Here is an 18,171-nt window from a genome sequence, read left to right on the forward strand (position 1 = left end):
CCAAGGCAACTTAAGAACATGGACTTTGGAGTTGAAATAATCAGGCTTGAGTCACTGCTCTGTGGTTTGGTAGTTTGAACAAGGCACATAACCAACCATCAGAGATCCACTTACTCCTTATAATGTCTCATTAGGAAATTCAAGTGAAAGTAAAGATAAGTAGTATAATAAGCTTGTAGCAAATTTTGTGGGTCTGAACTGTGCTGTACATGGAAGAATGGGGAGGCATACTAGGTCTCAGGAAGCTGCCTTAAAGTGACAGCTTGCCTTGTTAGATGAGCGTCTAGAAGTATGTAAAGCACCGTTATGAACTGGAAACCAGTTTTCTCCCTTTCGGAATCCATTGTTTGCCAGCTTTCTGTTCGTGCTACTGTGGTACCTAAGGCAATGATGGTGACTCTGGAAAGTAATTGACACTGTTAGCTGCACATCCAAGTTTATGTGTTCTACACTGGGGGACTCTCCGGGGTCAGAATTCTATATACAGTAATATGCAATTTGGAATATATGGTGCACATTACATAGATTGACTTATTAGGTGTAGGCTGACATATGCGCCAATTCCTATATTTGGTAGACTGCAGCTGTAGTCTTGTGAGTTCAAAGCCAGCCTGAACTACATGATGAGACGGTCTCAAAAACACAAAGTAAAATAATGTTTCAGAGAATGCCATAAAGAGCTACTCTTTTGACTTTTAAAAAAATAAGAATATATTGTCCATGAAATTAGTTAATTCTAGGTGGTCAGCTTTCTGGCCATCTCTGGGGATGCTTTCTTGAGCTCTCTGATCATCTCTTGGGATGCATGCTTGCTTGGTTGTATACTTTTGTGGGGCTGTGGCTGAGATTAGGGTCTTGTGTATGATAAGCAAGTATTCTGCCATTGAACCATGTACTTAGCTCAGAATGAAGTTTTTAAAGGACCTCACCCTGGTCCTTTCTCCTAAGGTGATTTATTTTATTGTACCAAAAATCTTAAGTTTAATAATAAATTCTTTGTATCATCTAATGAAAATTTATAATAAAATCTAGTCTCTGTCATCAGCTGCCTTCATGTAAGCATATGTTTTTCTCACTGAACATATGATTAGAATTTTTAAATCAATTTCGTTAAGTATATGGATTATTTTTTTGCCAAATAACTGTATCAATGCATAGAACTCCCACAAATGTCTTTAAATCAACTTTGTGCCCTGTTCCCTGCAGCTCAGACTGGGGACAGCAGTCTTACATAGTTTAGTTTAAGCTCTCAAGAATTTCATAGATGTGAAACATGAAAATGCCTGCTTTGTCACAGCACAGAGCTACATGTTTTTAAGATTTATCTTTATTTATGTTATCTCTTTTCATGCCATGGGTATACAAGCATCCCAGAAACCAGAGGCAGCCTTTGTGTCTCTGGAGTGGGAGTTTTACAGGTGCTCTGAGCACCCACTATGGGTGCTGGGAGTCAAGCGTGCTTGACCACTAAGCCATCCATCTCTCCAGCCCCAGCACTGTTGCTGCGGCCGGCCACGTTGCTTCATTTCGTATCATTCACTCTGTTTTACTGCCGAGAAGTAAGCTGATGTGTCCATATCGCAGTTTGCTTATCTTGCTTATTTTCTTTTTGAGACTAAATCTTTGTGCAAGTATGGGTTTTCATTGATTTTTCATGGATAAATACCTTGCAGGAAAGATTTTCCATCTACTGTTTAATGACTAACTTTGTGAGAAACTGCCCATTTGTTTTCTCCCCTCCAACTGGTACACTGACTTTATTCATTTAATAGTTTTAGTTACTATATCACTCTTACTTGTGGTGACAATCTCAGTGTGTATTACAGTGTATAATCATCAGTGGCTTTTTCTACTATGGCATTTTATAAAATCATTAAGCTTTCTATGTCAAGGACTTTATCAAATAAATTCACTGTTTGTGTCTTTTCCCAATTTGTGGCATTATTTTATCTTAATACTGTTATACAAATATTTCTTGTATTTTGGTGAAAGCCAATTTATTTATTTCCCATTTGTTCTATGTTCCCAGAAATCTTTGCCTCTGTTAAGGTAGTTTTCTTCTACATTCTCTTGTAGAAATTCTATAATTTAACTCCAAGTTCAGGTTTGATTAATATTGAGTTAATTTTGTGACTTGTTTATTTTTATATTGGTACCCATCTGTTTCAGTGCAGTTTGCATAGAGATTGGTTTTTCCCTCCTTGAACTTGGGCAGCTCTCACTCTCTTGGGATTTCTGTCCAATGTTCCCGAGCTCTGCCCTACTGTTCTGGATGTCCTTGTACTGAAGCTTCATTAATAGAACTTTATTGTCAACTATGAAATCAGGCAGAAGTTCTTCCAATTTCATCTTCCTTTTTCAGAGTTATTTTGACATTGGTAGGTCATTTCAATTTCCATCTTGAATTCTGTAACACCTGTTGAAATGTCTACTAGGGTTATTCTGAATTTGCACGATCTAAAAGTAATTTGTGGAGAAGTGATGTTTTAGCATTACTAAATTTCTAGCTTGTGAACTATTTATATCTCTCTGTCAATGTTTTTTATATTCATTATAATATCTTCAAAATAACTTGAAAATCCAGCAACTTATGGAAGCAGATTCAGAGATCCACAGCTAGCACTGGGCCGAGCTCCCAGAGTCCAGTCGAAGAATGGGAGAAGCAATACTATGAGTAAAGGGTCAAGACCGTGCTGTGGAAACCCACAGAAATAGCTGGCCTGAGCTAGCGGGAGCTCATTTATTCCAGATGGACAGCAGGGGGACGTGTAGGACCAGACTAGGCCTTCTGAATGTGGGTGACAGTTATGTGTCTGGGCTAGTCTGGGGGGCCAGGATTTATTCCCAGTGCTTGAACTGGCTTTTTGGAGCCCATTCTCTTTGGAGGGATACCTTGCTTAGTCTACATATAGTGGGGAGGGCCTTGATCTTGCCTCAAAGTGATATGCCAGACTTTGTTGACTCCCAGTGGGAAGCCTTACCCTCTCTGAGGAGGGCATGGGGGTAGAATGGGGAAAGGTGGTGGGAGTGGGAGGAGAGGAGGAAAGGGGAACTGGGATTGGTGATTTGTTTTCATATGGGAATTAAATGGAGTAATTTAGGCCATACATCCCTTATTTCTGATGTTCTTACTACAGTTATATGTACAAACTTCTCAACTGTTAAATACAACAGTTGAACGAAATACAATTATTCTGTTATTGAGACAAATTATAAAAGTAAGCACTTAATTCAAATAAGTTAGACAAGTTAGCGGTACCTTTAGTCAGAATCTGTATATAATAACAAAATATTTTTCTAAGCATATAGTCTATTGTTCATCAATACTTAAAAGTTCATAAATACTTAAAAAAAAAACACCCTTAAAGCTCTGACATATTCACTGGCCTGAGTAATTTAGGTCTGTTTAAATATAATTTGAAGTTTTGTTATTTCTGTACATACTTATAATATTACCAGTGACATTTTTAATCTCTAGTTGTGATTGATTTCTATACTTTCGAGTTTACTATAGATGGAAGTTTCTAACTCTTACTGCTTAAATTAACCCATAATTCTTATCTTTGTTTAGCCACATGGCTTGGTATCTTTTCTTGGTGAAGCATTTTTCATCTTGCTTCCTCTATGTCTGGGTGGTGACTACAGACTGAGCTTTTCTTCTTCCCAGAATTATCCTAATCTGGTTGCCCTGACTATACTTCCTGCCTGGCTACTGGCCTAGCAGCATCTTCTTAAGTCAATACTAGTGACAAGTACTTTACAGGGTACAAGAGCATTGTCCCACAGTGGTGTACCATTTTTAGTCTATATCCCATGACCTTAGTACATTCATCATTTTGAATACCCATCATCACCACTGTTCTTTCCCCATCTTATTTCCTAAACAAAACACCCTGCCCAATAAAAATCATTCTATTTCTTTATGACCACTATTCTAGTTTTTCTCTTAGAGTTTACCTAGTCTAAGTACATAAAGGAAAGAATATAAGAAATGCATACAGCTGTCTATAATAAGATATCATTAATACTTAATGTATTAGTAATATCAACAGATGTGACTGACCTGACCCATAGTTAGAACAATTTTCAAGTTTTTACCACAAAGCAAGATCCAACTATATGCTGTTTAAAAGAGATATACTTAAAACAGCAACTCAAGAAGACTAAAAACAAGATGATATTTAAGGACACATAAGCATCAACCATGGAAAACAGACTGTGGTCATAATGTTTGACAGTCAGAGTCAATAAAAAATACTAAATGAAAAAAAAAAAGACACTTTTGCCAGGAAGTAGGATGATGCTGTTGATGACCTCTTCCCTGGGACTGTGAATATCTTTACCTTTAAAGTAAAGGGACTTTGAGGATGTGATTGAAATTATAGGCCTCAAAAGGCAGAGATTATCTAGGACTTTCGGAGTGGTCTTAACCTAACAACTTGAACCTTAAAAGCAGACAGAAATCATACAAATGACATTGATCATCAACATGTAAGAATGACTTGATGTAGTATCGTTAGGTAGAGAAATGATATAGTAAAGAGATGGACATGTCAGCCCTACTACCTCAGGGAATGAAAGTGAAGTGTTTCCTTCCCATGGTCTCCAGAAAGGGCCATGGCTCTGTTGACAGCTAGGTTTTAGCCTTGTGAGATTTTAAGGCATAAGGCAGATGAGAGCCACATCCTGTCTAGATATACCACCGACAGCTGCTAACAGAGGAAAAAAAATACTGGGTATAGGTTTTGCCAACAGAGTGTTGAAAACTTTTCTATAGCTGAAATAGAAAATGAACAAAATTTTAATCTAAAAGTTCCAGTTGATAATGTTGCAGTTATGAATATTTGTTGTGGAAATCAAACAACTATATTTTATGAAGAAAAAGGCATGGAAGAATCCAAGAAATAGACTGTAACATGGTACTAGGTGGTTAAGAAACATCTACCATGTGCACAGTAAAGTATTTCATGTAAACAACATTGCAAAGGAATGTGCAGGGGGGCTAGAGAGTTAATTCAGGGTTAAAAGCACTGGCTACTTTTCCAGAAGATCCTAATTTGTTTCCCAACACCCACAGGACAGCTCACAACCATCTGAAGAATTCCAGGACATCTGGCATGGCCTTCTGGCCTTGGTGGCTAGTGCATGCACATGGTGCACAGTCATACATGCAGGCAAAACACCCACACATAAATGCATACATACATATATATATACATACACATATGTGTATATATATTATGTATATGTATATTTGCATATAGAGAGGGGCAAATAATCAGTATATATCTCAGAACTTTACATCTGGATAATAGGGGCTATGCCTTTTCTCCAAGTCCGTGTGGAAAATCATTTATAATGTTAATTGGGTCAGAAAGAAGTATACCAGCAAACTCTATAAAGTAGATATAGTACGTACATTACTCTAAATACAGCTTATTGAAACTATAAATTTAAACAAAATAAATTAAGGCCCCTTCCACTTGAAAATTAACCTTATAGTCAACACCTCCTGAGTGAGTGGACAGCAGAATTTCTAAAGCTTAATGGTGCAGCCTGAGCGTCCCCTGTCCAGATGTTGCAGACCTACTATTTAGTAGTCTGCAGTAATCGAGAAGTTTCAGATTTTGTATGATTTCCATTTTCTATTTTTGGGTTAAGGATACTCAATGGTAAACTTTATATAACTAGCCAAAGCTTGCAAAAATTAAAATTTGAAACACTGACATATTTAATAAAGAATACTCAGGTCTAGAGTAGAAATGTATCAAAAGGACTGGACCCTTTCTAGAGACTGTGGGAAGAAGCACTTCCTGTTCCTTCTGATTGTTGAACTAATGCTGTTTCTTCAAGTTGTTGGGCTGATGCTTCATGTCTTTGTCTGTGCTAGAAAATAAACTTAAAACAGTGATCAGAGAAATACATAGCCCGAAACACAGTTATCAGTAGAAATGGAAGTGAAAAGGTATTTAACTCCAGCACAACATTCCAAGCTACCAAAAAGCTAACAAAAGATAAAAGCCATATAAAAAAAAAAAAAAAGCTGAGAGTAAAAGGGAAGAGACAGGTCAATTAGTGGCTCCTGCCTAGAGCGTTTGTTTCTAATAGACAGTCCCTGACTGACTTCATGAAAAGGAACTAGGACCACCCAGGCAAATGCCTGATTCTAGTACTGTGCCTGGGAGAGCCAAAGATAGCTGAAAACAGCTTCCTGTTCAGACAGCAAGGAGAAATGCACAGAACAGTCAAGGCATACTGGAAGGGGCCAACTTTTTGAGGTCTACCACTGGGTAAATGTAGGACCATTTAGGTACAGAATAACAATATTAACGGTATACATAGTAACAGTAATGATAATAGCTCCATGAATAAAATGCAAATCTATGAGTCTATATTGATGTGAATGAATAAGTCAAATAAAGCTCATTAAACAAAAAAAAATTAGAAAAACCCAGCATGCTAGAAAACAGAATTCAACAGATAACATGTACCTTTTCTAGGAAGAGACTTATAGATGCCAAAATTAAAGGCAAACAGTTGCTAAGGATAAAGTTTTGCCTCTCCTCAAGTATAAAACCACAAAACATATTAGTTAGAGAAGGAAAACAGTACTTTTACAGCAGAGACGCCTCGTCAGTTGTCGGACAAATAGACTTGATTGTGCCTCCTAATATGATATATTCGAAGGACTCAGTAACATTTCTCAGCTGTTTCTTTAAAAAAAAAAAAATACTCGTGAGAAATAGACCATTTAACTTGAAGGACATTCTATAAAATAATTGCCCCGGTCTCAAAATGTCAAGGTTATGGAGAAAAAAGTAATTAGGGCTTGATCCAAACTGAAGGTTACTAAAATGACATGAGCTCGTGAGATGCTGGGTTGCATTTTAGACAGGAGGAGTTGGCTTTTCTGTAAGTGACATGAATGACGTGCTTCAGATTTGGCTAAGGTCATATCAGTATTAATTTCCTGATTTCTATGGTTGAATTGCGCTTATGTTAAAAACATTACTGCTTTTTTAGACATAGGTATGACAAAGCATTTTATCTATTACTAATCCTCAAACTGTTCCGTAAGTATACACGGCAAAAATAATAAAGCAAAGTAAGCTTACACCCTTGGAGAATCGGGTTGAAGGATACACCAGGGTCTTTGTACTGTCTTTGAAGATGGCTGAGATGAAAATAAGAAGCTGTATATGTCTCCTCTGGATACTTCTTCCTCCTCAGGCTTACCTTTATTTTACCAGCTCTCTTTCTCCCAGCTATACAAAAATCTCTTTCATTAGCGTGATAGTGTACTAAATAAATTGCTTCTTGTAGATAACAAGGAAAAATAGCTGCCTTTCAAGAGCTGAGTGATGCTGCATTGATATCACCATGAAATTTTTTTGCAACTTTGAAGTATTACACGTGGTGGAGCTGAAGGCTTTTATCTTTCAGCGTTTAAAATCATATTAATGGGTCCATTCTTAACACGGAACGCACATAATTCTGCTCACATAATCATAGTTCCTGTTGATATGGTCTGTCAAGACTAGAGGCCCCTCGTAACATGTAAAGAACACAATTCTGTTCACATAATCATAGTTCTCCTTGATATGGCCTGTCAAGACTAAACAATGGCAACCGTGTGACTTCCTTTGATCTGTGAGGAAGCCTTGGTGACTGAAGAATATAGTACATATAGCATCAGGTCAAGGACTGGGACCATCGGCAGTCCAGAATGCCTACCGCCACTGCACACAGGAAGCCAGATGGTTGCTAGGGAGAACAATGGTTTGTTAGTTCCCATTCTTTTCAAACTCTTCAGATGAGTAGACGTGACCTTATATGGGTTAATAAGCACTCTTAAAGACACCTGATATGAAGAGAATGATAGAGAGCTCGTGTTTGAAGTAATGGTAGCATCCTCATGCAGTTTTCCCTGCACTGCACAGTCTCAGTCTCCACGTGCTCCATACCTGATGTCTGGTCACTTGCTTAGGAAGAACGACTTGACTGGGCGGTCAGCAGTGCCACTTCTTTGTACCCACGTGATTCCTGATGCCCGTGCACCACAGCCTTTTCTCAAAATTGCGACCATCCTCTGGAGCCAGAGCTACAGGCTATTTTGTAAGCCACAATTAGGGTGCTGGGAATTGAACCTGGATCTTCTGGAAGAGCAGACAGGGCTGTTAAAGACTGAGCTGTCTTTGTTCACGGTGTATGTGGGCCACCTACTTGCACAGGCACACTGGCGTACTTTTTTCAGGAGGAAGACTGACTGTAAACTCCTGATGATTGTTAGCTCTGAGGAGAGACTCGGGCTCGTGTGGAACTTCTTGGCTATATGTCTTTGTTTTTAACCAAGCTTTGTTCTTAAATTTAAATGCTACTTTTTAAATGGTGTCTGTTTCCTCTTCTACAACATGATACCTGAGGTCTACACTTCAGTTTCTCATATTTTCCATTTCTGTTATCTCTTTTTTTGAAAAATAAAAAGTCAGTCTAATCACACACACACACCACCCACAACAACTATAATGCTTTTCTTAACAGTATTATGTTCCATCTAAAAAATTGTTTTGTTTTTGCCCTTTCCCGTTTTGTGTGCACATTCAGTGTATTTGTCTCAGCTTGAGCAAGTATTAAAAACAGTCTGCAATGCTTAAGCAGAATCCATTTCTTACAGTTCTGGAAGCTGGTAGGTTCAGTTCCCCTAGCTGTTGCTTCCTGGGTGAACATGTCTGCCTTTTTCTTTTGTCCTTAGCCAGTACAGAGAGCAAAGGTTTGCTCTCTCATTCTTCCGTGGATACAGCTCTATTGTGAGGGGTCCTTCCATGTAACCACTTCCATGCTCATTTCTTCCTAAAGCTCCACCTCCCAAAGTGTCACTTTTGGAGCGAGGGCCTCGGTATACAAATCCATAAGGTGGGAATGTGCACGCATTTATAACATAACAGTAGTACACAGTGGTTATAAATAGCCTAAGTCCCTAGGTCAAATACACTGTAAAGTTCAGAATTTTTCATTTTTTACAAAACAGGCACATACACATACACACACACATACCTCTTATTAGCCTTTTACCTGTTTCAGATCTCAGTTGTTTTCTTCAAGTCAGTTTTATAGTGGGTGACATTCTATGATTCTACAATTTTTTTAATTTAATTATTTATGTTTATGGGTGGTTTGCCCATATGTATGGCTATGCAACATTAGCATGTTTGGTCCTTGAAAGCTGTTAAGAGATCATCAGATCCCCTTGACCTAGAGATTAAGGTTTTAAGCTACCATATAGGTGCTGGAATGGAACCCAGTGCTCTTAACTGCTGACCATTTCTCTAGTCTCAGACGCTATAAATTTTAAGTAGTTCTTTTTGTCTCCTAGTTTTGTGTGATGAACAAGGGTATTGTGTGCCTGTCACATTCTTTGCCACTGAGCTGAGCTCCTTGCTCTTCCCTTGGCTTTCTCTAGTTTGTCTTCAGCCTTCTATCTGTGGAACCTGAAGGAATGTGGATCAGCTTCATGCTATAAATCCTTCTCTGCATCCTTTGGGGTGTGTTCTCCCTACCCACCCTCCCTCCCTCTCTTCTGCTCCACCCCACTCACTCACTCCTTTCAGTGTGAAGCGGGTATGGTATCTTTATTTCATTCTACTTGAAGTTTCATAAGTATATAGGTCAATAGTTTTCATGTTTGAGAAAGATTTAGGCATTATTTCTTTAAATATTTGTCCTCTTTTCTTTAAATCCCATTGTTTTTATTAGCCCACATGTCTTTAAAATTGTTCACTCCTCTTTGTGTCCTCTTCTGTGTGTTCCTTGGTGTGGCTCACCTCAGTTAATGTACTTCCTCCTCCACTCTTCTGCCTGCTCACGGCTGCTCGTGAGTTCTTCTGATGAACTTCTGCTTCAGTTTTCCTGTGTTCCCCTTCAGCATTTCAGTCCGTGTTTTAGTGGCATATGTGTTTTCATTGGTATTGTTTGTTTGCTAAAACATCATTTTAAGATATTGATTTTAATTTTTGAAGGTTTTAATCAAATTTAAAGGTTTTATCTATTAATATCAAAGTCTAGATTTCCCAGAATGCTTATTAATTCTTTTATCTTCTTTGTATTTATCTTATTTTCTTATTTTTAATTTATTTTCATGATTTATTTATTTGTTTGTTTGGGGTTCTTTATTGGCATTTGTTTTAATAATCCTTATGAATAACTTCCACAAGGTCTTTATTCTTTGTTGTGTGTTCTCTCTAGCTCCTATCAGTTAGTGTGCTGATTAATAGAGATTTTCTTAAATTTTTGCAAGCCGTGAGTTTAGACTGCCGGGCATTTCTGTGTGTGGGTGCAGTGCAACGCAGCAGGTGCCTCTCAGCTTAGCTTTAGCTTTTACTCCTTTCTGCGCAGTCTCAGGCAGGAGTCTGGGTCTTCTTGGATCTTTCCAGAGCACAAACATACACATTCCTTCTAGAATGCTAGAAAGTATGAGAACTCCAGACTCCCAGCGGATGTCCCATTGCCTGGACCTTCTTGTTAAAGCTTTGGTTAGTGTGATTTTCTGCACTGTCCACTGGCCCTAGCAGCCATGCAGTCCCTGGATTTCTTGTCACTGTTGGCAGTCATCGCTCCTACCCAGAGGCTTTTAGCACTGCCAGGACATGTACAGACCTCTTTATGAGTAGCTTCCTCGAGAACCACCAGGCCGGTTAAACAATGGTGTTTTTCTGGAAATGATGCTCTCTTTCAAAGAGCTTCATCCTGCTTCCGTGTGCTGTGTTACTTCCAGATGTTGCCCCTGTGTGCTGTTACCTCCAGATGCTGCCCTGTGTGCTGTGTTACTTCTAGACGTTGCCCCTGTGTGCTGTGTTACCTCCAGATGCTGCCTGTGTGCTGTGTTACCTCCAGATGCTGCCCTGTGTGCTGTGTTACTTCCAGACGTTGCCCCTGTGTGCTGTTACCTCCAGATGCTGTCCTGTGTACTGTGGTACCTCGAGATGCTGCCCCTGTGGCTGTGTTACCTCCAGATGCTGTCCTGCGTGCTGTGTTACCTCCAGATGCTGTCCTGTGTGCTGTGTTACCTCCAGATGCTGCCCCTGTGGCTGTTTTCAGGCCATAGCATTAGAGTAGGATGTTTGGAGCTAGGACAAGTTCAAGTTTGCTGTGCCCTACCCCAGTTAAGCCACATTATCATGAATTCACGGCCACGATTGCTCTCTGCTTTTGGTTAATGTCCGTAGTGTGGAAAAGGTTGTTTCGTTTTTGCTACCTTCTTTGCTGCTTTTATGGGGAATGAATGCTTCACGGTTCTTACTCCATGACTTTTGCTGGCACCACCTCTAAAGCTTAATTTTCATATAGAAATTGCCATCTTGGCTAAAGCATAATCTGTGGCTTCTAGGTCAACTCAATATTCTCATCACTGGTGAGATATTTAATTGCTAATTTAACTTCTTGTATACATGCAGGTTGGAGGAGCATAAAGTATTTTAGATTCTCTATTTTATTCTGTGATCTTAAGTAGCTAATTAAATAGTCTGACTCATATTTAGACTAGTAAGACAGTTAAGGATTTTTGTATTTAATGTTTTTGCCAAAATGTAACAAAAGGGAGTCTTTGGATCTTCAAGGTCTGTAATTCCTGTGTCATGTTTCAGGACCTCTAATTGGAAGCTGGCAGTTTTACAAGCTGTTTCTCACTAACAGTTAGGAAGAGATACGCCTTACCAGTTGATACTCAGTAGAAGACTCCGGCCTCCATGTTAGAGGGGCAGCACACGTTGGTATCTGAATCTAGTACTGAAGGAAGATAGAACTTCACCTCTTATAGAGACCATTTGGTACCACAAAGGAATGACTTCAGAGTTCCTTGTCAATAAAACCCTTTTTTTGTAATGAGTTCTCAGTGAGGTCCTGTCTTATGAGATAGGTCCAAGGACTGTTGCTCCCCTCCACGAGATCGTCTTGACCCTCTCCTTTGCTGTCCTTCCTACTCCTTAAGCCCCCAAAACACTATGTTTGAACTGGACAATTCACAGAAGGCAAATCTGAACCTCTTTGTCAAATGATTATCTGATAAGCTCATCTTGATATGGCAGATAGAATATGTTAGTATTTACTTCTTTTATCCTCTCAGCATTCTGAAGCACACTTCATGTGAAATGAAATTTCACACTCATTTGTTCTTACCAATTCCAAAGGAAGAGGTAAACAGATCTAGCCTGTACTTAGAACAGAGCCTTTTTTTAATTCTATGGCCTTGACAGTTCTTTACCTTGACACGGGTGTGCCTTGAACTTGAATCAGCTAAGCAAACAAACCAATAAATAAAGCTCAAGATTTTGCTGCTAAAGAATCCACCTCTTTTTCATTCTGAAACAGTTGTTTAGAAACTTACTTCCGATATTTTGTTTCCTCTTTTATGTCTGTTCCTAAAGCCAAGTTCGTACTGTAGGGGATGTGAGTTAAAATACTTTATGTATTTGCCACAGAAACATAAGACAGTTCCTCAAGCTGAAGCTGTTTGTGAAGAAATTTCACTTACTTCTCTGACTTGAGATCTGCTTAACAGTGTCATGCATGTACGCACGCACACGCGCGCATGTATGTGCCTGTGCATGAGTATGTATGTAGGCGTATATGTGTAAGTGAAGTTACTTTTCTCTTTAATGTACTTTTTAGTAATAGAATAAAATGTTTTCAATCAAACTAAAGTGTTCTTTACTTATTAGTAAAGACTTTTTAAATGTTTTGCCTTTTTGCATACACATTATTGACCAAAGCGTCTTGATGGAAATTTTGGTGCAAATGCTGGGACTATATACTAAACTAAATTGTACCTTGTATTAGATCATTGTTATATGGTAACCACTTATGTAAGCTTACTGATTTTATTCTTTCAATATCAGTGTTTAGGACTGTATTATAATGATTATATTTTTCATTTTAGATCATTTGGGGAATATTTTTCATCTTAGTCGCATTGCTGTTTGTAACTTCTCTCTTCCTGTCAAAGTAAGTACAGTAGAGATATTTTCTAAAGCACATATACAAAATCTTTGATAGCATCCATTTTGGTGCTGAATTCCATTAGTGTAGCCTGTTCTACCTGAAGTGTTGTGTATTGACAGTATTTCCTTTTACTTATTGAGAGTGTCTGTGAGACATTGCAGCGAAGTTTAATTTGCTTTCTGTGGCTCAGCAGAAGTGGCGTGCTGAAGTTACGATGTTCTTCTTTTTGGCTGGACTGGAAATGTAGCAGTATAATGTAAATTCATTCTTCATGGTTTCTTTCAGTTTAGATAAAGCTCTTCATTCAGCTGGAATAGATTCTGGTTTCATCATCTTTGGAACTAACCTGAGTAATCCACTGAACATGCTTTTGCCTTTGTTGCAAACAGTAAGTAACATGTCAGTCATTTTACACTCCAGCAAAGACTGTGTCATCTGTCCCAGTAAAGTCATTGTCATGCAGACTTGCAAAAGTCAGACATGTGTTGGAGCTCTATGCTGTTTTATTTGCAAATTGTTCCTAAATTGACGTTGGTTTATGGATGATTATATCTGTGTATTGGCCAACTTTTGATATGAGATGCTTACTACTACCAAAGGTGAACTCTTCCAAACCAATTTAGTTTTTAAATTTTAATTAAGTCTTTCTTTCATATATAAAAATACAACATAATTGATTTTAGAATTTTTTTCTTAGGATGTTGCTGTTATTAACATAATAATAGTTGGGATTTTATGAAAATATTTTTTCATGGTATTCTCATATTAGCCTAATCTGAAAGGAGATTAATATTTTAATTATCAAATGTAAATAATTATTTCAAGCTATTTTGTTTTAATTTCTAGAACTTTCATAGCTTGGCTTTTAAACTTGATTTTCATCTTTTTTTTAGGTGTTCCCTCTTGATTATATTCTTATAACAATTATTATTATGTACTTTATTTTTACTTCGATGGCGGGAATTCGAAATATTGGCATATGGTTCTTTTGGATTAGAGTAAGTATACAATATCTTCTGGCTTTTGTATTCATTACTTTGTACATTATTTCCTTTGTGGCAATTTATTCTCTTTGTTAGTTTGTGAGAAAAAGTCTTTGTAGCCCAGGTTGGCCTTAAGTCTGTGACTTTCCTACCTTTCCCATCTTTGTGCTAGGATGACAGTGTGTATCGCCTCAGCCCGCTCTTATATTTAGAATATATTATGTGTCGTATGATACTAAAAGTGATAGAAATACTAACGTTACGTTCCATGTTAACATAAAAGTGCTTTCTAGAGCAGGAGGTCTTAGGTAGGAGTTGTTTACACACACTCTCTTTCAGATATTTAGCAGTGTTTAGAAACATTTTTTAGTTATAGTTACTAGGGACTGGTGTGGAAGTGTAAGGATTAGGGATCAGGGATGCTGCCAATTAAACTTCTGAAGCTGAGAAACCTTGGTCTAGAAGGTATGCTGTTTGTCTTAGCCTTTGATTGCTTTGGGCATACAACGAACATACCAAAGTTCAGAGATTCCCCCAACCCCCCGAGGGTGTCAGAGACTGCTACTGTTAGCCTCTTTATTCATGAATTCTCCACCTGTACGTTTACCCAACCAAGTAGATGGAATGGGGCTGACCTTTGCCCTTTCATTAGTCCTTGAACATCATAAATACTGATCCCCGCTTGTGTTAATTATCAGTAGCATAAGCATGATTTAGAGTGCACAGAAGTGTCTGCATAGGCTCCATGTAAACTCTACACCCTGCACTCAATGGAGTTGAGAATGTGCAGATTTTGGTGTCATAGTGAACTTTGGACCCTCCATCTCCATACCAAAGACAACCTCAAACATTGCTTATTTTCTTACATTCATCCTGAGAAAATTATAAATTGTAAATTGATGCTGAATCAGATAGACATCACTTTTAGATATGAATAAAAGAAAACATAGTAAACATGCATTTGAACTGAAGAAAAACTTCTTTCTGTGGGGGGAATGCTTCAGTGGTTAAAGTACGAGATCCAATAGTGGTGTGACTTTCTGTTTCTCATTAGGAACATCTTATTATGTAACCACTCCTGTGCATACGGGGATCTGGGAAATGTACATTTCTCAGTGACTATATTGCCATCTCATCCAGAACAGAAATTCTGTTAGCCTGTAATAGGCTGTTGTCTGGTAAAATAGCAGGAACTAATAAAGTGGGGCTCACCATTACAATGGACCAAGTCATGTAATTCCTTAAGTTACAGTTAACACTTGAATTCCCCTTTAGCACAGATAAAATTATCACATCTATAATCAGATTACCATAAATGATCATAAGCTAGTTTTTAAGACAGACTATAGTGTGAGGGTATTAGGGTATTGTATCTCCTGAGTAAATTGGGAGCATGGAGACCTTGGGGGAGGGTTGAAGGGGGGAGGGGAGAGGCAGGGACAGGGAGGGGAGCAGAGAAAAATGTAGAACTCAATAAATATCAATTATATATATATATATATATATATGAATGATTCTTTGAGCATAGGTTCTCTGATATTTTTCCAAGTACACATAAGATTAATGCTGAAAGTTTTATAGGAAAAACGGTCTTTTTTGTTCTTTTGCTTTCAAGTTAGTGTTTGTGTTAGAACAATGGAACTGTGTCAGTGTCCCCATTACATAGTGGCCTGACTTAAAGCTTCAAAATAACTTTGGTTAAACTTTGTCACGGTTTGTTTTTTTTTTTTTTTTTCCAGTTATATAAAATCAGAAGAGGGCGAACCAGGCCTCAGGCACTCTTATTTCTGTGCATGATACTCCTGCTAATTGTCCTTCATACTAGCTACATGATCTACAGTCTTGCTCCTCAGTACGTTATGTATGGAAGCCAGAATTATTTAATAGAGGTAAGTGTAGTTATTAAAATTCTACTATTTCTGTATTTTAGAAACACTGATACAATTGAAAGAAATAAAAATAAACTTAAAACAAATTTAGAGATTAAAAGCAAATTTTATTTGTTAATTATTAAATTTATTTTTGACAAAACTGTTTTTTCAATACTTGTAAACATATTTATGTTTGTTTCATACTTTTAAAAATAAACTAATTTCATTATAAATATACATTAAATGGATCCTGTGATACTAAGCTACTATGCACTTTATTAACTAATACTCCTAATGGTTCTACAAAAATTAGCACTTTTAAATACTTCTAACTGTTGCCAAAAGTCGTAGAGTGTACATCATGTTTGTGTGTTGCTCCTATAGCTCAATGAGAGAGGTTTCCTGAATATTTTGTCTGTGAATAATTGGACTTCTTTTAAACATGATGGGTTCCTTGGTGGTGGTTTTCTGTTTTCTTGATATGGTTGACTAATAAAAACCAACAGTGCTTTTTAGGTTTAATTGAATATAGCGAGCTTGGATTTTTGACAATTTAAAGTATTTTTGCCATATTAGATTCAACATTTGTCTAGTATATTGTTTGCTTTTCTGTTGCTGTGATAAACACCACGGCCAGCGCAGTTTACAAAGGGGGAGTTTATTTCAGCTTCCAGAGAGTCCGTGTATGATGGCAGGGGTGGGCAGCAGCAGGCATTATAGAGCAGGACGCCGAGAGCTCACATTTTAACTGCAGGCCCAAAGAGGAGAGAGTAACTGGAAGCCTTTTTATCTCAAAACCCACCTGCAACCTCCCCCCATGATGTACTTCTGCAAGCAAGACCTCACCTCTTACACCCTCCCAGAGTGGACCACCAACTGAGCACCAAGTGTTCAAATACTCCAGACTGGGGAAGGGACTTTCTCATTCAAAACACCCCTCTAGTTTATTTCCTTTTCCTAAAATGCTTGTGGTCCTTCTTCCTAACAGTTTACACTGGGCCCATGCTTTTCCCATTGACCTCCCCATCTCTTTTCTCTCCTTCTTCCTTCTTTCGGTGTTTATTTTTATATGAAATAAATAAATAAATAAATAAATAAATAAATAAATAAATAAATAAATGCACATGAGTTCTTGTGCCCATAACATCTCAGAAAGGCACTTCTAAGAGAATATTAGTAATTATTAATGTAGATGCAACACTCCAGTCAGATTATGTGGTACAGGAGTCTGAGAACTCTATGCTAGATCATGAGATCACATGACCTGAGTGTGATTGTGCAGACCCTGTAATTCTCCTGCCTCATCACTTAGCTGCTTTCCTAGCTGATACTCAGCAACTGTTCTTCTGGGAATGAAGATTAGTCTTTCTGTTATGATATTTTTCCCTGTTTGCTTTTTCTTTCTTTCCACTTTTCTTCCCTCCATTCACCTTTCTCCCCACCCCATCCCCACTTCTCTGTTTCTTTTTGTGTGGTGGGGAAGGATACTTTTTGAATAGGTTTTTGTTGTTGTTGTTGTTGTTTTTGTTATGTTTTTTTTCCACATTCTTTCTGCTTTGACCTCCCATATGCTGGGATTTCAAATGAAATCCAAGACTCCAGGCTTTTGCCTTTTCTTTTTTGTTATCAAGCTACTCTGAAAAGAAGTTTTAATAATTTATGTCTTATAGACCTATTGTTGCAAAAGTACTTTAATATTAAATTTATCATATCTTCTTGTCTTACAGTTTATATTAAGTTGATCTTTTAGAATATTAAATGCCATTAGTAGAAAGTAGAATATAAAGTTCACAGTGTGACTAGTCCAGATACATTCATGACTGCAATATTTTTATTTTAATCATATTTTCATCTTTCAGAGCAATATAACTTCTGATGTGCATAAAGGCAACTCAACCCTTTCTGTGCCAAAAAGATGTGATGCAGATGCCCCTGAAGGTAAAGCAGCTTTTGTCAAGCTGTCTTAGAATTTATAATTTGTAAGATTTAATAAGGTAACCTACGAAGGAGTTGTGCTCTACCTAATGGAGACTGGGAGAATGATAGCCAAAGAGAAGTTCTGGGTCGTAGACACTGAAGTAGCATTTCAGGGTTGCAGAAGAATGTATTTAGTGTGTGCATCAAGATCAAGTTATTCTCTGCCAAAGAAAAAAGGACACTAACAGTTATTTTGAAGTTGCACAGTTGTGTTGTGTGTCGTGGGAGTTGAAAACTTGGTTAGTCTAACATTGCGCATTTTTGCTTATGAGGACGGGGGTTGGAATGATGCCCGAAGAAAACTGCAGGATTTTAATGAGATCCTGAAAGGTCTGTGGAAGTGACAA

The 18,171-nt window shown here is 37.8% G+C and overlaps 1 protein-coding gene across 1 annotated transcript in view; it reads left to right on the plus strand.

The window, feature by feature from the left end:
• Positions 1 to 18,171, plus strand: part of Lmbrd1 (LMBR1 domain containing 1) — a 90,427-nt gene that overhangs the window by 56,152 nt on the left and 16,104 nt on the right. Inside the window, exons 10-14 of the mRNA XM_038341656.1 lie at positions 12,932 to 12,996; positions 13,279 to 13,381; positions 13,887 to 13,991; positions 15,716 to 15,865; positions 17,707 to 17,785. Coding sequence (XP_038197584.1) covers positions 12,932 to 12,996; positions 13,279 to 13,381; positions 13,887 to 13,991; positions 15,716 to 15,865; positions 17,707 to 17,785 — 502 coding nt within the window. The remainder of the gene's footprint in view (positions 1 to 12,931; positions 12,997 to 13,278; positions 13,382 to 13,886; positions 13,992 to 15,715; positions 15,866 to 17,706; positions 17,786 to 18,171) is intronic.

Source organism: Arvicola amphibius, chromosome 9, assembly GCF_903992535.2.
Source record: "Arvicola amphibius chromosome 9, mArvAmp1.2, whole genome shotgun sequence".
NCBI lineage: Eukaryota > Metazoa > Chordata > Mammalia > Rodentia > Cricetidae > Arvicola > Arvicola amphibius.